Consider the following 21935-nt stretch of genomic DNA (forward strand, 5'->3'; position numbering starts at 1 on the left):
TGGAGAGAGGGAAGGAGGGAAGGGGGGGAAGCTGGCTCACCGGTCGCTCGCATCTTACACACACACACCGTCTCTCACTCGCTCATTCACTCCTTTTCGTCAGAGGGGAAACCTTTTCAGATATCCTCTCTTCTCTACCCGAAAAAAACACACAATAAACTAGTCTCAAAACATCTCCCATCTCTGTCTCTTTTCTTTCACTCTTTCCCCACCTCATATCTAGATAAACACATAACAGTGAGTTTAGAGCTGCCTCCCCTCCCCCGGCAAAGCGGAAACGACCCACCTCGGTGGCTTGGTCGGATCCCTCTTGATAATGAACAAGGTTGGCATGTCGCTGATCACTCTATCCATTGCTCTCTGCAGGAATGTCCGAGGAGGAGCATCACGAGACTTTCGAGGCCGCCGGTGCCGGTGCCTCCAAGACCTTCCCGTGAGTACTGAGCTAGCTGTCATCCCTCTGTCTGTCGAGGGGCGCGCGCGAGAGAGAGAGAGAGATAGACTGTTGTGCTGATGATGGAAATTTTTACTCCTCGTCATACAGCATGCAGTGTTCTGCTCTCAGGAAGAACGGTCACGTCGTCATCAAGGGTCGACCTTGTAAGATCATTGACATGTCCACTTCCAAGACTGGAAAGCACGGACACGCCAAGGTCCACATGGTCGCCACTGACGTGAGTCCATTGCCTTCAAAAAAAAAAGTTCCAACATGAGAGACGCGAGAACGGGGGTGACTGACCCCTTTTTTGTGGTGTGTAGATCTTCACCGGAAAGAAGCTCGAAGACATTTCTCCCTCTACCCACAACATGGATGTCCCTAACGTTATGAGGCGGGAGTACCAGCTCCTCGACATCCAGGACGTGAGTCGTCACCTCTAATTCGACTTGCAGCTCGCTGGTCACATCGAGACCAACCAGCTGACTGTCATTGCTCCTTCGTAGGGTTTCCTCAACTTGATGGACGGTGACGGTAACTCCAAGGACGACGTCAAGGTCCCCGAGACCGAGCTTGGTCAGCAGATTGAGACTGACTTCGAGGCCGGCAAGGACCTCATGGTCACCATCATCTCCGCTATGGGTGGGTTGTCTCCTATCTGTTCGTGACACGAAATGGCCAGCTTGCTGATTTTGACCCGGACTACTAGACGAGGAGCAGGCTATCTCTTACAAGGAGGCTCCTGCCGGTGCTTAAATGCATTCCGTACCTCTAATGCGCCTTCCTCTACACCCATCCACCTGCCCATCTACCTATCCACTTCGCACTTCTTTCCTGGTATATACAGGCATCATGTACGATTTCATCAAAAATACCGTACCATCACTCTGCATGAGCTTGTTTCCCCTGTGCTTATGGGATTTCCTTGTCTGTTCTGCGCATTGTCGTGTCGGTACCGAGGTGCATCCTTGTTAGTTTTGCGACATTTCCAATTCGCCGGCGATCGAATGACCGTCTGAAATAGCAATGTGAAGATTGGTATCCCCTTTGAGCGCACAAAACCACAGTAAACGTTTCTCGCCGAGAGTCACTCGCAAAGGGAGCTTCGAGATTTGATCGTCTGTGCTCACGCGTGACATGGGACCCCGCTGTACCTTGCTGCATGGATCGTCGCGCTCAGGATAGCAACCAACCAAAGTGTATGTTTGTGGATGATAGTCTGGTCCATCTGGCCCACGACTGTGAATAGGAATTCTTCATCTTCGTCTGTACCTCCGCCCTGTATTGCGCTGAGAGCCCATCTGGCGTTGCGGCAGTGCTTGGGCTGCTTGGGACGCATGCGACACCATTTGGCTTAGTAGCTTGTCAGGTTGTATCCTGTCTTTGCATTGAGTCTCAGAACCGCTTCTGTAAGCCGACTTGTCTCCCCATTAAAGTTCTTGCATCTATTCGATCCGTCCACTTCGTCCTATTCCATTTCCATATCTACACCATGGCACACCACAGCGCCATCCTCAGATGTCCCAGTCCCTACTCTACAACCTCTTCTCGAGGATGAGATCCCGTCTCTTACTTTCCCCCACGAAGAAGAAATGTTCCCCTCCCTTGCTCTCGAACCCCATCTTCTCATAAAACCTCTTTGCACTCTCATTATTCTCCCAGACGCCCAACCAGATACTCCCATATCCCAACTCCCTACCCTTCGCCTCTGCCTTTTCGACCAGCAGTCTCCCTAAGCCTGAGCCGTGGGTGGATGAATGGGCATAGAGTCGTTGGAGCTCGATAGGCTTGGGGAGGGTCAGACAAGCTTCGGTTGAATCGCGGACGAGTTGGACCACTCCTACTATCGTCGAACTATCCGAGCTACATTCTGACTCGGACGAAGATGACGGTTGTGGTTGCGATTGTGATTGTGATTGTGGTTGGGTTGCGTCGGGTGTTGTAGTGGCTACTAAGAACACATCTTTGGGATCCTTCAAGTCCGCAGTGATTCCTTCGACGGACAACTTGGTAGCTAGATAATGTTCCAGATCGGAGGGTGAGACGGAATACCCGAAGAACTCTGACCACGTAGAACCGATCAGGTGGGATACCGCGGCGGCGTCGGCCAGAGTTGCCAGTCGCATATTGTAGTTGGTCTCAGTCTTGGAGTTGGGCATGAACGTCGACGTGGAGGTAGGATCAGCATAACCTGGTTCAACGGTTGTCATATTGGTTATTCCGTTTTGTTCTTGTATTGGCTTGCTTGGTAGAGTGTGAGAAGATGAAGTGGGAAAGTCTCACAGATTGCTAATTTGCCTGTTGTCGCTGACCGTCGTCGAACGTCAATGTCAAGGTCCGTCCGGCTCGACTCGACTCAATATCCATACATCATCCCGACATCCCGCTCTTTCTCCGCCGTGTTTGAACACAGGTGAAGAAGGGTCCACAGCAGACTATGCATTGCTATGCTCCACATGGAGCCGATGCCGAATGCTCAACACATATGAACATCACTACTCAAATCAACCACGACTTTCCCGCGGTCATTACGACACGAGCTCGAGTATACGACAATCTCGGTTTTTGAGATCAAAAAGAAACCAGCGCCGGGGGTCGAACCCGGAATCTTCCGCTGACAGTCCTTCCTGCTTGACAGGTTTAATAGGAAGCGGATGCCGTAACCATTTGGCCACGTCGGCTTTGCGTCTGATTTTGGTGTGTTTCACCACATAATACAGGGAAAATCATTGGACAGAGCAGTGGAAGACCTTTGCGTTCCCACATCATGCGTAGCGAGCTCATAATGATGCAATGCTTCCCGGGAGACATATCAGAACCTGACTAGACAATCGCTCCGCAGAGGAATGCAGACGATCAGATGGAGAAGGGCGTGCATGTAGGCCAAAAATCCCGGTGTATCTCGGATTATCTATGTCCTCCTTCCTCATGGCTGTTACACATAAGCCTTGAACGCTGACCAACTGCCCGCAGCAGCTGTCATGAGTCCTGCACCAACAAGAGCGGGTCGGACACCGGCTGAGTAGTGATGATGAACGTCAGTTTCAGACGAGTTGGAGGTGAATTGAGTACGAGGAGGGCACTCACCCGTCGACTTGTAGATCGCCCCACTCAAAGCCGCTGCGGCCATGGCGTTACCTGCATCGTGCTTCCCTCTGATTGCATCGAATGAAGAATTGGCCAGATTGTAAAAGATAGCTAGATGGATCCAATCAGCTTCTCAATCCAACAAACGTAATCTGACGAGCGATCTTGACATTCCAAACGCGGAACTCACCCAGAACACCCAATGAGTTACCCATGAAACTGCCCCGTCGTGTACATCCGTTGAGAATACTGTTCAGTCGAAGTTTGAATGAAGGGTTGTTGCCTAATGGTCTGGTTGCACCTTCCCTCAAGCCCCAGGTACCTCCAAGAACCAACCCTGATTGCAATTCGCCGTATCAGAGACTCCGTTCTCAATGTAGTCAGATTGTACATGCTCGCTCACCTGAGAGATATGTTGTTCCTGTACCGACACAAAGATCATCTGTCCATCCTCTACTAGGCAAGACCGATGCCGCTCCCTGGATGTCGTTCAATTTCTCCTCGTCGAGCTGCAAGAAATCGATCTTGTCGCCCAGACCTGCGAGGGGATGCAATCGTGCAGGATCGAATGCCGTTCCAAAGGTATCGAGTGCCGTGGGTGCGGGTGTCACGGGAGCTGCTGAGGAAGGTTGAGGGACGGAGGAAGTGGATGATGATGGATCTGAGGAAGGAGTGACGTTTGATCGGAATGTTGTAGAACCGAAAAGTTCGGCAGAAGCTGAAGGTTCTTGAGGTTCAGGTTGAGAACCGCCAAATAAGCCTGAGAGGAACGACATGGTGATGATGGAGCTAGTGAAGCGAGTGATGCGTGATGATGAGAGAGGACGAAGCTACAAGATGACCTGGGTCTGAAGAATCTCAGAGAAATCGAAATCTCGAGATTCCTGCTGCTGATGCTTGTCGCTGTCGTCTCGCTACGGTGGCCAATTGATCAGATCCAAGTTTTCACCACTTTCTCCGGGAGCGGATTGGGAAGATCACGTGATAGACGCAAAATGGCCACTTGGTAGCAACCATTTTGTATTTAGAGGAATTGTTTTGGCTCATGATTCCTTTCAATAAGATACAACAGCCCACTCTCGACCCACTTCTACGATGGCGGATCTCACCCCGATTGACAGCTCGGCGTCAGCTGGACCATCCACGAACGGGACACCGAAAGTGAAGAAACAACGGAAGAGAGGAGCTAAAGAGAGCGGAACGTTGACTCCTGATCGACCTGTCAAGACTCCTCGAATGACAGAAGTGGACGAGGACAACGATGATCCCATGGATGCGTTGGATGGCGCTAACGCCCCTGTCGATCCTATGGATGCTATTGTTAATGCTAGTGGCCCAGCTGTAGACCCCATGGAGGCTCTGGATGGAGAAACTGACGCTGCCATGCCCGTGAGGGCGGACGAGTTTGAGCAAGAAGCAGAGAGGGAAGTGGATGCTGCGAAAGGTCTGGATGGGGTTACAGCAGAAGAAGGGAAGATGAAGCTGGTGCATCAGGTGAATTATCGATTCTCCAATTCACGTCGTTTTAATGCTCATTCGATGATACACCTCAGGTCCGACACCAAGTCGCTGTTCCACCAAATTTCCCTTACATCCCCATCTCTCAACATAAACGACTAGATCCTCCTGCGAGAACGTACAAATTCGAACTGGATCCTTTCCAATTCGTCTCGACATCTTGCATTGAGCGCAATGAGTCGGTACTGGTGTCTGCACATACTTCAGCGGGAAAGACGGTGGTAGCGGAGTTCGCGATTGCTACCTGTCTGAAGGAGGGAAGGAGAGTCGTCTACACAAGTCCGATCAAGGTGAGTGGGGTGTATGACGCTGATGTAGAGATTCACGTATCTGACAGATGAACGCAGGCACTGTCAAATCAGAAATATCGAGAGTTCCTCGAGACTTTCGGTGACGTCGGTCTCATGACTGGTGATGTGACTATCAACCCTACCGCTTCTTGTCTGGTGATGACAACGGAGATTTTGCGTTCGATGTTGTATCGAGGTTCGGAAGTGATGAGAGAGGTCGCATGGGTCGTCTTTGATGAAGTGCATTACATGCGAGATAAAGGTGAGTCTGCCTGTCTCACATTGCGCCTGGTTGGCTAATATATCTATTGGCTTTAGAACGAGGCGTTGTCTGGGAAGAAACGATCATTCTCCTTCCTCATACCGTTCGATATGTCTTCCTCTCCGCTACTATCCCCAATTCCATGGAATTCGCAGAATGGATCTGCGCCACTCATGAACAACCATGTCACGTTGTCTACACCGATTTCAGACCGACTCCCCTGCAACATTACCTCTTCCCTGCGGGGTCCGATGGTATCTACCTGGTGGTGGACGAAAGAAGTAACTTTAGAGAAGACAACTTCCAGAAAGCGATGGCAGCTCTGGCAGCGGGACAAGGGGAGGATTCTGCTGATCCAAACAGTGGAAAAGGCAGGAAGGGAAAGACGAGAAAGGGAGGTGCCATGAAAGGTGAGCCTGTCTGTTTCATTGATCTACTTCCAAATCTGACTCTCTTTCTACAGGCGAGAAATCTGACATATACAAGATCGTCACTCTCATTATGCGACGCAATCTGAACCCCGTGATCATCTTCGCCTTCTCCAAACGTGAATGCGAGGATCTCGCCATGCAAATGCAAAAATTCGACTTCAACACCGAAGACGAAGCCGCGACAGTGGGGCAGGTATTTGAGAATGCGATCGGAGCTTTATCAGAGGATGATCGAAAACTGTCTCAAATCGAGGGCATCCTGCCATTGCTCAAGCGGGGCATCGGAATCCATCACGGTGGTCTGTTACCTATCTTGAAGGAGGTGATCGAGATTTTGTTCCAGGAAGGTTTGATTAAAGCTTTGTTCGCTACCGAGACTTTCTCAATCGGATTGAACATGCCTGCGAAAACTGTGGTATTCACAAGCGTAAGGAAATTCGACGGAAAGGACTTCCGTAATCTGTCGGGTGGTGTGAGTCTTTCTTCAATAAACCAATCGAGGGCTTGCAGGCTGACTCGTGGTTTAGGAATACATCCAGATGTCCGGTCGAGCTGGTCGACGTGGTCTCGATGCCCGAGGTATCGTTATCATGATGTGCGACGAGAAGATCGAGCCGGATGCTGCCAAGGGAATGGTCAAAGGCCAGGCAGATCGACTCGACTCGGCTTTCCATCTGGGTTACAATATGATCATCAACCTTATGCGAGTCGAAGGTGTCAGTCCAGAATACATGTTGGAGAGATGTTTCTTCCAGTTTCAAAATACTATGAGTGTGCCTGTCTTAGAGAAACGTGGGTAAATATTTTCTACCAATCTTTGAGGAGACGACCAAGAGGCGCTGACAATATTTCGCAGAGCTCAAGGAAGCCGAAGCGGAGCGCGATGCTATCGTCGTCGAGAAAGAGGATGATATCAAGGAGTATTATGAGCTTCGACAACAGCTCAAGGAGAAGGGGCAGGATTTCCAAGCGGTCATCTCGCACCCCACGTACAGCTTGCGTTTCCTTCAGGCAGGGCGACTGGTCGAGATCCGAGAGGGTGACAAGGACTTTGGATGGGGTGTCGTGGTCGCCTATAACAAGATTGTCAACCCGAAAGGTCGGACTCCGGTCTGGACAGAGCAGGATGCGCCGCAGATGCAGTACACGGTAGACGTGCTGACCCGTATCGCTTCTGGGTCATCTGTACCACGAGATCGATCGGCTTCGGGTCTTGTCCCGCCAGCAAAGGGAGACCAAGGAGAAGTGGCAATCATCGCTTGTTCCTTGACTACCGTGCAAGCAATCAGCCAGTATCGAATCAATCTGCCGAAAGATCTGCGAGGGCAAGGAGAGAAGAACACCGCATTCAAGGCGGTCGGGGAGATCAAGAAGAGGATGCCTGAAGGTCCTCCTCTGTTAGACCCGATCAAAAGCATGGGCATCGAGGATAAATCCTTCAAGGATCTCGTCAAGGTAAGCGGATGATGATAAGCCCGAGACAAGCTTTAAGCTAATGTATCCACGCGTTCGCTTAGAAAATTGCCATCCTCGAAGACCGACTACAATCCCTTCCGATCACCAAATCTGCCGATCTCCCCAGATTATACGATCTCTTCGATCGCAAACAACAGATGATTGAATCTGTCAAGGCTCTCAAACGCAAGATCAATTCGGTCCACGACATCCTTCAGTTAGAAGAGCTCAAATCGAGGAAGAGAGTGCTCCGAAGATTGGGCTTCACTTCGTCAGATGATGTCGTGGAGATGAAGGGAAGAGTGGCGTGTGAAATCTCGACAGGTGACGAGTTGATGTTGACAGAGATGATGTTCGGAGGCACGTTTGGAACTCTTACACCGGAACAATGTGCTGCCTTGTTGAGTTGTTTCGTCTTCCAAGAGAAGGTGAGTCAGCTGCTATCTTTTTCTCAAGACTAGCTTACTATGTAGCTGACTGGTTTACTTTCTCTCAGTCTGAGGCGAAAGTCAGATTAAAGGAAGATCTTGCTGCACCTTTACGTACTCTGCAAGAGACAGCAAGAAGAATAGCGAAAGTGTCCAACGAGTCTGGTATTGCTCTGGTGGAGGATGAGTATGTGCAGAGTTTCAAGGTGGAGATGATGGATGCGGTACTTCAATGGTGCAAAGGTGCCAAATTCTCTGATATCTGCAATGTGAGTGTCTGTCCGTCCGCCCTTCTAGTCCGAAACTCAGTGTCGTTGTCCACGGATCTGGGAGCCAGAAGCTGATATTGGTCTTCTTTCATCGCAGTTGACGGACATCTTTGAAGGATCAATCATCAGATGTTTTAGAAGATTACAAGAGCTCATAAGACAGATGGGAGCGGCTGCTCACGCGATTGGTAATACCGAGTTGGAGGAGAAGTTCGCTAAAAGCATGGAGTTGCTGGAGAGACCCAACACAGTAGTATTCAACCCTTCGTAAGTTGCCGATAGCCGTGACTGTTGAAAGGTCGGCGCTCATCTGCTTGTTACAGGTTGTACTTGTAGTCGAGGAATGTCCAAGTTGCAAACTCAGCGATGGTGAGATGAACGGGGGTCGGCGATCAAGTCGCTGGGCGGTGTTCCAGTACTGCAGAGATGAGTATGAGGGTTTTGGTTTGGCTGCATGACGGCTTATGGTGGACCTCTGTATGGCATGCACAGACTCGTTTCGTGCATCATATCGTGATCAGACTGGGTCGTCGGGTAGAAGTTCCTCGAAGCTGCACCACGATTGAGGGGCAGAAAAGTTCATGGTAGATCATTGAGAACATCGCTAATACCCAAAACCCCCCATCTTGTGCTCTCATCATGTACCTTAACCCCGCAACCACTCTGCGATGACCACTGTCATTCCGATTCCGAATACTAACAGACAACCGTCTTTGTAAGTCTGCGAGAGAAGGTTGAGATACCTTGAGCCGGTGAGGAGGGGCCGGGAGATGGCAGGTGGCATGAGGGGTAGGAAAGTGGCGAGTAAAGAGTGGGGTGGAGGTGGGGACTGTGAGAGGAGACTTTCGGCGTCAGCTTGGTTTAAGCTCGGCCTCAGATGTGAGAGAGAAGCTAACCTTGAAGATCACGAATCGGGTAGTTTGGAGTATCAGTTCGAGCGTTGTGAATGCCCAAAAGAGTGGCTGTCCAAATGATTCCATAATGATCAGCGTGACAGATCTCCCAATTATCAAGTCAAACGAAGCTGCACCCACCAAAACGTCTGGTTCTCCAAATCCATGTAATCTCCAAACACTGTCCCTTCTCCCTGACAGTCCTGCCCAGCGTCTTGACCACGTACTCAAGAGACTCGAGGGCGAGATCTTGAACAATGCAGGCTCCCACCAAGCGACCGCGAAGATCGAAAGGACGATGATCGACACGAAATGGACTAGCGGGAAATACTTCTCTGCCTTGGAACGAGGTTTCGCTGCAGCACCGCCGAGACCTGGCATACCGGGGAAGGAGGGAAATCCATCTGTACCGGATGGTCCGAACAGATTAGGTGGTATTCCACCGACTCCAGCACCACCGCCCAAGCCTGCCGGATCATCTACATCTCCCAGAAGATTTCCTCCGCCGCCAGGTCCTCCGAAAGAGGATGGATCCCCGCCCATCATCTGCGCGAGGAGTCGAGACATATCAGGAACACCTTCACTTCCAGGTCCAACACCACCACCACCAGCACCGAGACCGGGTGGACCGCCAAACATCGACATCATAGCTTCCAATTGGGCAGACATGGCTTGCTGCTCGGGGGAAATCCCTTGAGGAGCGGCAGGTCGAGAGGAGGAAGATGAAGGAGGTGGGGGAGCCCAACTTGGCTGAGAGGTGGAAGGAGGTGTCTCGGATATCGGCGTGGATGTATTTGAAGGCTTGGCTGAAGTGGGTATTAGCACCTCGGCGCAGGGAAAGAGTACGACATACGGCAGAAAGTACGAGAAGCGGGGGGGGGGAGGGGAGGGCGCACGGACAGGCAAAGTAGCGCATACGCAAAAGGCCCATCTAATATGCATCCGGCGGTCCACTCACCGTCATCGCCGTACAAGCCCTGCGCTTCATCCCCTCTGGCCGTCTGAGCGAGCTTCGCGAGGCCTGTATTGCCTCGAGCCAAGATCTTTGCCTTTCGAGCAGCTGCTCTACGGGCTGCTTCGGACTGAGGAGCCTCGGACATGTCTTCAAGGCCTTGTTGGGATTCGCAGGAATTACAAAATGAGATGAGTAGATTAACCGTTCAGAGCAATCAATCAATCACCAGATGGCAAGGCATGGATGGAGGTGAGGTGGGTAATACGATAGAGGCAATGACGTGGCAAAATTGTCAACCACAACGTCGCTTATCACCGCCAATCGACTCAAAAACGCATTTAGTGACTTTTAAGGTTCCGCCGGTAATTGATTGACCAAGAGAGATCTTCCTTCCTTTGGACTTTTTCGAAAAGAGTCGTTCAATCAGACATCATCCAATTCAACAGCGATTACGTCTCAGCAATCACATCAGACCTCAAACCATCACACCCACCATGCAGTCTGCCACTCCCTCACCTGACAGAAACAGACCCTTGGATGACCGAAAGGTCACTGGTGTGAGTGTCGTTTCCATTGAAACTCGGACAAACTCGGGCGCGTTTCCTCGACCCCGTCAAAGAGAAAGCTGACATCGTTGGATGACGACCCAGTATGACCCCCTGATCCCTCCTGCTTTGCTTCGACACGATCTGCCCGTCCCAGCGGTCGCGAGCAGAACCATCTCTTCGGCTCGACGCACGACAGCTTCCATCGTCCAGGGCACTGACCCCCTCGCACGTTTGTTGGTGATTGTCGGACCTTGCAGCATTCACGATGTCGACCAAGCGAAGGAGTACGCCTCAAGATTGAGGAAGGGGGTGCAAGCGGGCAGGTGGCCAGGATTGGAAGTGGTCATGAGGGTCTACTTGTGAGTCTGCCCTTTTTTATGATCGATTTCATTCGCATAGGGAGATCAGCTCTAACGTCATTATGGTACCCTTAGCGAAAAGCCAAGAACGACAGTGGGCTGGAAGGGTCTGATCAATGATCCTGATATCGATGGATCGTTCAAGATCAACAAGGGTTTGAGAATCGCAAGACAATTGCTTTGTGACATCAACGAGATGGGAATGCCGGTCGGTTGTGAGCTTCTCGACACCATTTCGTGAGTCAGCCAATTATATCTCCAGATCTTGTACTGTACCCGCCTTGTCTTGTCTTCGTCATGGAAATGTAACGTCTGATCGTATGTACCCCTGCAGCCCTCAGTTCATCGCCGACCTCATCACTTGGGGTGCTATCGGTGCACGAACTACCGAATCTCAACTGCATCGAGAACTCGCCTCCGGTGCTTCCTTCCCCATCGGTTTCAAGAACGGAACAGATGGTTCCGTCAGTGTCGCTATCGACGCCATGCAGTCCGCCGCTCACCCTCATCACTTCATGGGTATCAACAGCCAAGGCATGGCCAGTATCGTCAAGACATCCGGTAACAGAGACTGTCACGTCATTCTGAGAGGTGGAAGCGGCGGACCCAACTACGCGTAAGTGTTGTTTTTCTACTTCAACTCGTGTGCTGAACTGACAACTGGATTCATAGCACCGAACACGTCCAGAAAGCCTTGTCAACAATGCGAAGCAAGGATGCCGACAAGCACGCCGCTATCATGGTTGACTGTTCTCACGGAAACTCGTCAAAGAACCACCTCAACCAGCCTAAGGTCGCTGCCGACCTTGCTGAGCAGATCGCCAAGGGTGAAGATGGGATTGTCGGAATCATGTGAGTCAGGTGATGACAGGGCTCTGCATGCAAATAGAACCCCACTGATGAGTCGTTCTGAACGATTAGGTTCGAGAGCAATTTGAAGGGCGGAAAGCAAAGCAGTGACAAGGGACGAGAGAACCTCGAGTACGGAGTCTCCATCACCGACGCCTGTGTCGACTGGGAGATGACCGTGGACATGCTGGATAACCTCAACCAGGTGTGTATCTCGAGGCAAACTTATGTGAACCGGAGCCATGCAGTCGAACTGACCCTCACCTAGGCCTCTCTCGCACGAAAAGCCATACTTGAGGCTCGTGAAGTCAACGGAAATGGCCACATCAACGGCGACGCCCCTGCTGTCAAGAGACTCAAGGCGGACGAGTAATGTCATCACAATCATACTGTATCTTATGCAACACCTGTCAGAAGTAAAGGTGTTGAGGCTTGTTGCAGAATCTAGTCCTCGAGGGAGATGTGTCCGCGAGGTACCTCCCCTTCCTGTGATCGAGATTGTCAGTCACATGTATGTTTGGGTGCTGGGATTCCAAGAAAGAAGGAAGATGAACCCACATTCACGTCCACACCATCTTTGAACCACCTTTCCTCACTGGTGATCTCGATAGTATTCCCACTCATCTGTCGACTCTTCATCCGTCCATCTTCCGCGAAAACCTGTGTGGAGGTTGGTGTCAGAAATTGATCATGCGGAAAGCAAAACGGGAGTCGAGAGCGAACGAGAGGTATGCGGGATACATACCCAATGTTCGAGGCCGTATGTCCTATACCATTGACTCGTTGGGTCTTCCGTTTCAGAGTATTCATACCAGAACTCGACAGCGCTACATTGTAGTCAAGCGATGTCAGTAATGACCTCAACGATCCAGTCTGTCCCTATTCGTCCCCATCATGGACAACCAAGAGCGTCCTTCGGACTCGTCGCCCTTCTGCTTCATCTTCTTCTTCCTTCTCGCCCATCGTCTCGATACGATAGCTCTCGCCGACCTCCAGTACCTCGCTACTTATCACTCGGACAACGTGCGCCAGCGTACACTCACATCTTGTTACCGCTGAACGCGAACAGTTCTTTCCTCAACCTATAATTCTTCTCCTTGTCCCATTTATTGGTAAGGAACTGCTCGATCGCTGCTGTCCCGGAGAAGAACGAGTCTCGATTACGCCAATGAGAGTCGGGTGTGTAAGCCGGGGAGATCAGGTGGGGTGTTTTAGTATCTAGACAATGTGGAAGGAAACGTCTGTCATTAGCATGATTTGTAGAGGATAGGTGAACAAAACTCTCTGGAGAATGTAGGAAGCAAGACAGTTCTCTGTGAGCTTGGCACAGATCACAGTGGACAGTTATAGGTTCCAACGTTCCGTCGTGGTGACCAGAGACTTAGCCCCGAGATAACTTTGGGACCTCACTCACTCCACTTGTCTTGAGCTGCTTTGACCTTCCTTGATCTCAGCATCAGTACCATCCCGATCTAGTCGTAGCATACAGCAGTCTATTTTGACCCACTTTTGAGCTGTCTCAGCTGTGAAGGGTGGTAACGGAGATACGGCCGACGCCATGTTCCGAATCGAGTTGTGATGTTGTGTGATCAACGAAGGTAAGAAAATGCGTTTGGGGAGTGTCGCTGTAGGTATAATGAGCATAGACATGTCACCGACCGGCTCTTCATTCAAGCTTGCACATGAGTTGAGCCGATACCAGGAGAGTGCGCAATGAAGATCACACCATACGGACTCTTGGGTATTCCGAATACCACTCAAAACATCAGCGGACATCCTCCACTTTTCGGCCTCGACGATTCAATGCAACAAAGCCAGTATCGATGTTACTAACTTAGTTCGTCTTCGTCCGCAAAGATATCCGAATCGTCAATATTTCAATCCGATGGTCTCTACCACACCTGACCAGCCTGACGAGGCTACGATGAACGCCATCAGACAACGGTTGATAGAAACCGGCGACTGGGATCGGTATGTCGTTGTTCCTACCTTCGTTCTTCATCCATCTCGGGATTCGCCATATCGTCGTCATAGCGGACCTGACCTCGGCGCAACATGTGCAAGACGATGCTCTGTGCAGAGTATCTGTGCCGAATGGTGCTTCACAGCAGTTGAGACGCGGCATCCTGAAGGACGGGATAGCTTGGATCCTGGAAGACGAGCTGATACTTTCGTACACGCGTAGGATACAAAAACTCCTTCGAGCTCAATTGGAGGAAAGTGGATGGGCGGACGATCTGAAAGACTTGGCAAAAGGTGATCCATCTTCCATCCCTAGGACTATGTGTTCGCTAATCGTGTGATTCGGCCATCAGAGAAGGCGCGAGCGCAGGAAACACCAAGTTTAGAAGGCGTGGTCAAAGCCATCACGGAGAGTGCTCAAGGTGAGCTGCACAGCAATCTTATCGCAGGAGGAGACGGATAAGCTGACGTCAACGTACGTAGGTATGGTAGGGGAAGGTGTGAGAAGGGATGTCATGCAGGAGATTGAGGGGATTTTGGACAGGGAGGTGGATCAGGCATAGAAGAGGATTTCGGGCAAATAGCAACAAGGAGACTTCCACATTCCTCTCTGTCTTCCTCGTAGGACTTCCCTTGCAAGCATCTCAATCTATCGATCTGTCGTAACACTTCGTCATTGGCATGACCCACTTGTCAAGACGAGACGTAGATCAAAACCGCAATTACGATTACCAATTCCAACATCTTCGATACATCTTCGATCTCAGTCGGATGGCGTTTCCCACCAACAACTATCACGCAAACGGACCATCATGTTGTATGCATTGTCTCCCCGGCATTCGAGCATTAGCTGCCCGTTCGATCCAGCGAAAGGTGTAGAATGTGCTCAGATATGGCGACAGTGCTGAAGCTGAAAGATGGTCGAGTCACTGACCCTTCGTTCCTGCGAGTCAGTCAAGCTGATGCAACACAGGGAAGTCTGGCTATAACTTCGAGACGGTGAACCAGTTCCAGTATCCCTTCAAATCGACAAACTGAATAGCGTGGAAGGAGAGGGGTATCCCAAGCTTTTCTTCACCCTGAGAAGCCTTCGTGGTGCAGAGGGTGATTGAATATGTCTTCGAGTTGTCAGAAGCGAATTGCGAAACTCTAGACATTCTCCTGGAAGTCCGTCTAGGGGCTTACAAGAAGGCCGCTGGAGAGTCAGGAAGATATACACGAAAGGAGACGATCGTTTGGGATCACAACGTCATTGACATCCTTCCTTTCATGCTCTTGACTTCGATTGCCTGTTTGGTACCAATGTTCATGGCTTCTGGGACATGATAACTCGATATACTATAAACGAGTCCTATCCACCTACCGATACTGGCTTACTAAGTCTTATCCCTTCCCATCATACCGCCAACCATTTTACCAGGCCGCTGAACATACCATTCCTGGTTATTTGATTCTTCAAGTCATCCGAAAGAAACATCGTACTAAAGAGACCTCCGCTTTTCCTTTGCCTCACACTAGACTTCTGCTCAACTCTTACGCTATCCAGCAACTCTATCACCTATTCAGTCACGCAATCAACCGATCGACATGGAAGCCAACTTCGGGCGCACTCTGATGTATATCCCCGACATCCACAGTCTGTCATCCTGGGACGGTTATCAGGCCTCGACCTCGACATGTCCCGCTGGTCAATTCACTGCTATGCATACGCCATCCTCTCGCGAGAACAGGTTCAGTCGTGATCCACCATTGGGTAAAGAAGGGGACATCTTCGCAGAATCCACTTCCACGTCGGAGTTTCAGCGCAAAAAGACGAGCAGACACCGGGGTCGTAGGACAACGGCCCGCTCGGTCTGCACTTGTCCATTCGCTCTCTGTCCCTCTAATCACATCACAGGCTCAAACAACTGCGACGAAGCATTCCACACTTCGTCTTGTGATCCGAGTCGCCATGGACCTCTCAGACTGGCTGCGGTTTCACCACAAACACCTGCTTTCGACGTCGAGGATGCCATGGTGCGGCCGTTGTCATCGAATGCTCCCCGAGGACTCCCGATCAGTGCAAGCGATCATCAACCCAAATACCCGCCTCTCAGTCACATCCAGGTACCGTCAGGACAACACAATCAGCCGACCATGATGACGTCCAAGGCTGATCTGCCAGAGTCCTCCCCACTCGGTTCTACCCAAGAGCAAATGTATCGCGGGCGCACCGTGTGGTCTCGACCGCATATCGGGGATTGTTCCTGCCAGTCCCATCCCATTTCTAGACCGGGACAGACGGAGTACTTTCCTGCTGGGATTGGTGAACAGCGCTTGTCGGACGAACGTACATGGCTGGGTCAGCATTCTCAGCTTTTGCGTTCATCAAACCCCGGTGTCGAGATCACCAATCCAGAGGTCAGCCATCAATCTACCTCTGACCACCCCACTGGCGCAATGGCTCAATTGACCATCGACGACATTTTCGCTGCTCGCACAAGCGCTCTGGACGACCAGAAGGATGCTACGAGCTACGAGCCGAGACTGTCTTCGATCTCCGAGATGGAGGGATCTGGTCCATTACCACTCCTCGATCTACCGGACATCGGTCGAGGTAGTCCGTTGCTTGCTTCCAGGTCTGACAGCAATGTGTTTGCGGCTCGCAGGCCTCTGACTCGCCCAAGGGGAAGCTCGTCCAGGCCTGGATACCCTACTCGAGGTGCTTTGCCAGGCCTGGAAAACTCCCCACCAGCCAGTGGGATGTCAACAGAATCAAGCGTGTCGGGTAGATATCAAGAAGATTCACCGCCGCGTCTTGTAGTCCCAACAGCTACAGATCGACTCCGGTTCGACGAGCCGATGAGCAAAATCTCCGACGGGGACCGGACTGGCAGACCGGTTAGTCCATCCCCGGCAGACTATGTCGATGTCGAAGAGGAATTCGAGACACATACCTGGACAGTGGTGAATTGAGAGTGAAGCGGGGGATGATGGAGAGAAGTGTGAATAGCGGTGTGCTGAAATTCCTCGAAATGTATACATGTCCCATTGTTGACCGGTGAGCTGGGCAAGGGTAGGAAGTGAATTCAATTCAGAGCTTGCTTCGGTAGGGACCAATGATATTCGTCTCAATATGCTGCGGTTCATTCCGCGATTCGTTTGCTCCTCCTCTTTTCGAATCTGGTTCTGTGATCGCCGTTGTCTCGTATCGAAGGAAAATCACATATGAAGAGACATTATAGCTCAGAGACTTAGATGTGCTTCGTACCTATCCCATTAAGTCATCTGGCACACGTTGACAAGCTGGTCACTGACGGCACTGTACCCACTTTTCAATAGGTGCACAGACCTCCCCCGTCATGTGCTGTAAAGCAGCAGTGTACTAGGAGCAATTGTAGACACAACGGATCAACGAACAGGCATTTCTTGACGTGGGAGAGGGAAGGGAATACTGTGGGCACAATACGAAGGTATTCAAGTGGCGTTATAGCGCCTTCTTACTGTAGCTTGATCTTCGGGCTGCCCGGTTGTAAATTAGTCATCACCTCCCATGCAGATGGTGTAATGTGTACATATTATGCACTGGCGAAACGTATGCCACACTGGGGGCAAATAGTGTCTATCCCAAACTCGTTTCGGAATGCAAAGGGGTGACCGGGCGATCGAAAAGGGAGGTTCGAGGTCATCGATCGTGGCGATTTCGGTCTCCTTTCTCGTAACATGTCTTCCTAAACACCATATTGGAAGGTTCACAGGACATTGCTTCATCAAGACAACCTGACCAGAGATAACTTATAAGGCGCATCCCATGCCCTTTTCTTTGTTTTTCTTCTCTTTTCTTTTCGTCTTCACCAGCGACAGCTCGTTTCGTAGACTGAGCCGTACCTCCTTCTTTCTTACCGTCTCGTCGCTCTGAGTGACCAAAAATCGACCTCGACATTCATCTCACAAATTCCAGCTCACATATTCTGATGGATATACACATTACCATGGCTGACAACGACCCATATGACCAAGACATGCTGCTGCGGCCAACATCGTCCTGCACTCACACAAGGGTTACCGAGCTGTCCAGAACAGCTTCGACATCTCCACCAATCGTTTTTTCGGAAGAATTTCTTGATCCTGAGGTTGACGAAAGGTTTTCGTACCCAGGGGAGGTAATCCGTCCTCCTACTCCTCTGTCGACAGCTTCTATCGGGCAAGGCTTGAGGACCGACCGACGAACAGCATCTTCTGCCTCCAAGATAGAGACAACGTCAGCCCCAAGAGTGGCCACGAACACAGGACTTATAATCACTCCTTCGACCCCGAGGAGGTGGCATTCAGCAAGATCTAGCCCCGCTGCTGAGTCGATGCACCCGTCTCAGAGCATCGGTAGCACAACGAACGCAATGATCAGACCTTCCGGAGCATCGAGAAGGACAAGAATCTCCATGACCTGTGCCAGAGGGAGAATCTGCAGGCGAAATGCCGTGTCGCACATTAGTCGCTCAAGGGAAGACCTAGCTCTGCGTCGAGGTCTCGAAAGGATCCTGTGTCAACAGCCCAGCACGACCCAAAATCCCTCGCCCTCATCGTATATGATAGACGTTGATGAGGTGAGGGACGTCACCTCGACCATGACCAACCTGCACCTGTCAACAAGTCCTCACGCGGATCAAGCAGATCCTGACTCCAACCCGACCAAGGATTTTCTGATGGATACAAGTGCAGGGCAGATGTAGTGCCTCACTTGAGTCCGAGTGTCGAAGCTTTGTTGAAGGAGATTGAGCTCTGCATATATATGTTGCAGTAGGGTTCAAATGCACATGGACACGGTGCGTGGTAGGCGATATGGCACTGTAGCTTTCATAGTTGATCGAGACATAAGTTACTGTACATATGCTCAGGCATAGATGTATCTAGGCTGCTGCAGTGCAGCGTCGGTATGGTGCCTCACGCGAGTTTAGGTCACGGGAGCAGTAGGGCAATGAATGATGTAGGACATTGAGAAGGCAATAACACAACTCTTGTCACTTCACTTCAAGTGGGATCGCCTCAGAAGGCTCCTCAAAATACGCACCGTTCAAAAATGAGATGACGAGTGTCGCTCTGTTTCAAAGCGCCACGATCGGAAAGTCGCAGGGTCCCAAGGTCGCTGTATTCTCACCTTCTCGTCTTCTCAGAAGCCTGCTAACAATGACGTCGACATGTGTGAGTGAAGATTGTGAGGATGCCCAGTCCCGAAGCCCATACTGAGACACAAATCGACCCTATATCCAGATATCCATCACCCGAGGTGGCAGTACATTGGTCTCCTGGCAAACACGCAGGAGCGTGTTGACTCTGCCCACAGGAGCGATTGGCACGCCAAAGCGAAGGACAATGAGGAGTGAGTGGAAACAGACTATGGCACTAGGATGAGTTATACTGTTCAGCAATGGACAGTGAAGTGGACCTTTAGCTAAGCGGTTTATTACTTCTTATTCATTAATTATCCCCTGGCGACACATGGTCCCTGCTTTGCTTCGGCACCATGATGATCAGTGTCTGAAGTCTTCTAAACATAGTCATACTTCGAACCTCCTGGCTTGCAGAAGTGTATCATATCATTACATGCACTAAGGAATCTCGCGCTATATCACCTGAATCTCGTCTCGTCTCATCTCGTCCAAGTCTATGAATTAATTCACATCGATCAATGTCTAAGACGCGCAAATCAGCATCAACCCTGTTCAATATATGCAAACTCGACCTGACTCACTGGCTCCACTCAATTTTGGTAATGTCGATACCCTCTTGTACCATCTCCCAAAGCGGACTCATGTCTCTCAGTTTGGTGACAACTTGCACGATTCGCTCGACGACAAGATCGATCTCCGCTTCCGTCGTGAATCGTCCGATACCAAATCGAAGAGACGAGTGAGCCATGTCCTCAGCAGCACCTAACGCTCGGAGAACGTAGGAAGGTTCAAGTGACGCGGAAGTACAAGCTGAACCGGATGAAAGAGCGATATCCTACACCAACGGTATCAGCTCTGCACTACCTTGATGTATCGTGGATCAGACTTACCTTCAATGCCATGAGAAGCGATTCACCCTCAACGTATGAGAAAGAAAGGTTGACACAACCTGGGTATCCGCTAGGATCACCGTTTCGAACAATCTGCTCCACTTGCGAAGTGATACCGGTGATCAGTCGCTCTGACAACTCGGAAATCCTCTTGTGATCTCTAGCCATCTCCTCCTTGGCAATTCGGCATGCCTCTCCGAAACCCACGACAAGAGGCGCGGGGACGGTTCCACTTCTCAAACCTCTTTCCTGACCACCGCCATGGATCAAAGGCTCAATCCTGACTCTTGGACGTCTTCGAACGTAGGCGGCACCAACACCCTTAGGACCGTATATCTTGTGCCCAGAAATACTCATCGCATCAATACCCATCTTCTCAACGTCGATCTCAATCTTTCCAACAGCTTGAGCGGCGTCGGTGTGGAAGAGCGCCTTTGGACACTTGTTCTCCTTGGCGTAATCTTTGAGTGATTGTGAGATCTCAGCGAGTGGTTGAATGACCCCAATCTCGTTGTTAACGGCCATGATGGAGACTACGGATGTGTCGGGACGAAGAGCCGCACGAAGGTCGGAGAGGGATATGAGACCGTTGGGGAGGACGGGGAGATAGGTGACCTCGAATCCTTGGGTAGAAAGCCATCGGCACGAATCGAGGACACACTTGTGTTCCTGCAGGAGTCTCAATTGTCAGTACTGAGGTCGATGACACCGTATGGGTGGACAGGCTCTCACAGTCTGGGTAGTAATGATGTGCTTTCTCTTCGCTTGGTGGAATTTTGCGATTCCCTTGATCAACATGTTGTTACTCTCCGTCGCGCCACTTGTGAACACAATGTCTTTTGCTTGTGCGCCGACCAATTTGGCTACCCGATCTCTCGCCTCGTCCACAGCTTCCTCCGCCTCCCAACCGTAAGCGTGTGTTCTGGAGTGTGGGTTACCATATTGTTCGGTGAAGAATGGAAGCATCTTGTCGAGCACACGAGGGTCCATCGGTGTAGTCGCTTGCATATCAAGGTAGATCGGTCTGCCTTCTGACTTGGCGTTACCTCCAGTCTTTGTTGCGACCGGGTTCAGCTTGAAGCCAAACATTTCTGCGTGATGGATGGTTCATCAGCAATCGATTTTCTTTCTAGTGACCCTATCGTGAGTTCGACTGACCTCTTCCGCTCTCTGCTTCGTTCGCTACCACATCTCCGCCATCGAGTTGTTCTCCAGGATCCTCTCGGACTCGCTCGACAGTGACGTTCGATACTGTAGCACTCCTCGGGTGAGTGGGAGTGACCAGAGTACGTCTCTGTATTCGAGCGGCGACAGACGAGGTGGAGGCGATGGAAGATCGAAGATGACAAGTTCGGAGGAGGGGTCGAATGGGGTTCATCGTGATGGGCGTGTTGACGAGGTGCTTCTCTGCCCCTAGGTATAATATGTGATAGTGAGAGATATGTACCAAGTGAAGAGATGCGATGTCAATCTCAAGAGTCGATGGTCGATGGGGACCGATAGTGGCCAAAAGTCAAATCCAGCTTGGGAGTCTTCTGGTTCAGGTTCAGTTGCCGAAGCCCGATATCACCCAGCGCCGGCGCCAGTGAATTGGGTGAGTAGTGGCTCATTTGTCATCTGATAGAAAAACCAGACTGGGATTATCTCATCGACGGGTTTACTGGATTTTCTCCCAGCTCCTAGGACAAAACGGAGATCGTCGAGATTGTTGTCAGGGTGTGAAAGAACACGTGGCGCTCAAAAGGATGAAACGCGTCCTCTCCGTGTCCCCTGAGCTAAATTGATTTATTTTCGTTCTCTTTTCGTGTGCCTTGTGAAAGAGTGAGAGGAAGAGGAAGAAGAAGAAGAGACGCGATCACAAAAACACAGTGATGGAGAAGAGATACCAGCGCAGTAGCGTCCTTTTGTTGTCCTGTTGTTCTTCGTCAGCTTGTTGGTCTCGCCCTGGTGTTCACCCTCTCGACATCAATCAATAAACACAGCAGCACCTTTGACAGGTCGCTCTTCTGCAACGTCGATCTACAACCTCTCCTAGTCATTTGACACTCCCTCAACGCCACATTCCTTCGAGGCCCCTTTTCCGAAACACATGCCATAGGACTCCTCGGATCACCAAAACCGCGCACAGACACCCCTTCCCTCTACATCATCTCGAG

The 21935-nt window shown here is 50.8% G+C and overlaps 10 protein-coding genes across 10 annotated transcripts; 5 read left to right on the plus strand and 5 right to left on the minus strand.

The window, feature by feature from the left end:
• Positions 1 to 368: 368 nt before the first annotated feature.
• Positions 369 to 1192, plus strand: IAR55_005765 (eukaryotic translation initiation factor 5A-1; the record flags this gene model as incomplete). The annotated part of the gene is made up of 5 exons (XM_066948855.1): positions 369 to 433; positions 545 to 674; positions 760 to 861; positions 943 to 1078; positions 1146 to 1192. The coding sequence occupies 5 exons, from the start codon at positions 369 to 371 to the stop codon at positions 1190 to 1192; spliced, it is 480 nt and encodes a 159-aa protein (XP_066800628.1).
• A 779-nt stretch (positions 1193 to 1971) lies between these two features.
• IAR55_005766 (uncharacterized protein) lies at positions 1972 to 2646 on the minus strand (the record flags this gene model as incomplete). Its single annotated transcript, XM_066948856.1, has 1 exon — positions 1972 to 2646. The coding sequence occupies one exon, from the start codon at positions 2644 to 2646 to the stop codon at positions 1972 to 1974; it is 675 nt and encodes a 224-aa protein (XP_066800629.1).
• Positions 2647 to 3371: 725 nt separating this feature from the next.
• On the minus strand, positions 3372 to 4299 carry IAR55_005767 (uncharacterized protein; the record flags this gene model as incomplete). Its single annotated transcript, XM_066948857.1, has 4 exons — positions 3372 to 3454; positions 3524 to 3634; positions 3714 to 3860; positions 3927 to 4299. 4 exons carry the CDS (start codon positions 4297 to 4299, stop codon positions 3372 to 3374), a joined length of 714 nt encoding a protein of 237 aa, XP_066800630.1.
• Positions 4300 to 4618: 319 nt separating this feature from the next.
• IAR55_005768 (uncharacterized protein) lies at positions 4619 to 8447 on the plus strand (the record flags this gene model as incomplete). Its single annotated transcript, XM_066948858.1, has 10 exons — positions 4619 to 5017; positions 5077 to 5331; positions 5389 to 5593; positions 5650 to 6003; positions 6057 to 6496; positions 6552 to 6816; positions 6881 to 7479; positions 7542 to 7907; positions 7976 to 8176; positions 8274 to 8447. 10 exons carry the CDS (start codon positions 4619 to 4621, stop codon positions 8445 to 8447), a joined length of 3258 nt encoding a protein of 1085 aa, XP_066800631.1.
• A 375-nt stretch (positions 8448 to 8822) lies between these two features.
• IAR55_005769 (uncharacterized protein) lies at positions 8823 to 10169 on the minus strand (the record flags this gene model as incomplete). Its single annotated transcript, XM_066948859.1, has 4 exons — positions 8823 to 9005; positions 9073 to 9138; positions 9211 to 9875; positions 10028 to 10169. 4 exons carry the CDS (start codon positions 10167 to 10169, stop codon positions 8823 to 8825), a joined length of 1056 nt encoding a protein of 351 aa, XP_066800632.1.
• Positions 10170 to 10518: 349 nt separating this feature from the next.
• IAR55_005770 (3-deoxy-7-phosphoheptulonate synthase) lies at positions 10519 to 12153 on the plus strand (the record flags this gene model as incomplete). The annotated part of the gene is made up of 7 exons (XM_066948860.1): positions 10519 to 10581; positions 10675 to 10931; positions 11007 to 11168; positions 11266 to 11547; positions 11604 to 11783; positions 11853 to 11985; positions 12049 to 12153. The coding sequence occupies 7 exons, from the start codon at positions 10519 to 10521 to the stop codon at positions 12151 to 12153; spliced, it is 1182 nt and encodes a 393-aa protein (XP_066800633.1).
• A 71-nt stretch (positions 12154 to 12224) lies between these two features.
• On the minus strand, positions 12225 to 13340 carry IAR55_005771 (uncharacterized protein; the record flags this gene model as incomplete). Its single annotated transcript, XM_066948861.1, has 6 exons — positions 12225 to 12266; positions 12339 to 12440; positions 12526 to 12607; positions 12824 to 12998; positions 13195 to 13223; positions 13288 to 13340. 6 exons carry the CDS (start codon positions 13338 to 13340, stop codon positions 12225 to 12227), a joined length of 483 nt encoding a protein of 160 aa, XP_066800634.1.
• Positions 13341 to 13665: 325 nt separating this feature from the next.
• On the plus strand, positions 13666 to 14305 carry IAR55_005772 (transcription and mRNA export factor SUS1; the record flags this gene model as incomplete). Its single annotated transcript, XM_066948862.1, has 4 exons — positions 13666 to 13751; positions 13966 to 14036; positions 14096 to 14164; positions 14226 to 14305. 4 exons carry the CDS (start codon positions 13666 to 13668, stop codon positions 14303 to 14305), a joined length of 306 nt encoding a protein of 101 aa, XP_066800635.1.
• A 1024-nt stretch (positions 14306 to 15329) lies between these two features.
• On the plus strand, positions 15330 to 16697 carry IAR55_005773 (uncharacterized protein; the record flags this gene model as incomplete). The annotated part of the gene is made up of 1 exon (XM_066948863.1): positions 15330 to 16697. One exon carries the CDS (start codon positions 15330 to 15332, stop codon positions 16695 to 16697), a length of 1368 nt encoding a protein of 455 aa, XP_066800636.1.
• Positions 16698 to 19466: 2769 nt separating this feature from the next.
• Positions 19467 to 21157, minus strand: IAR55_005774 (cysteine desulfurase IscS; the record flags this gene model as incomplete). The annotated part of the gene is made up of 4 exons (XM_066948864.1): positions 19467 to 19724; positions 19780 to 20448; positions 20512 to 20870; positions 20938 to 21157. 4 exons carry the CDS (start codon positions 21155 to 21157, stop codon positions 19467 to 19469), a joined length of 1506 nt encoding a protein of 501 aa, XP_066800637.1.
• Positions 21158 to 21935: the final 778 nt, after the last annotated feature.

Source organism: Kwoniella newhampshirensis, chromosome 12 (assembly GCF_039105145.1).
Source record: "Kwoniella newhampshirensis strain CBS 13917 chromosome 12, whole genome shotgun sequence".
Lineage (NCBI taxonomy): Eukaryota > Fungi > Basidiomycota > Tremellomycetes > Tremellales > Cryptococcaceae > Kwoniella > Kwoniella newhampshirensis.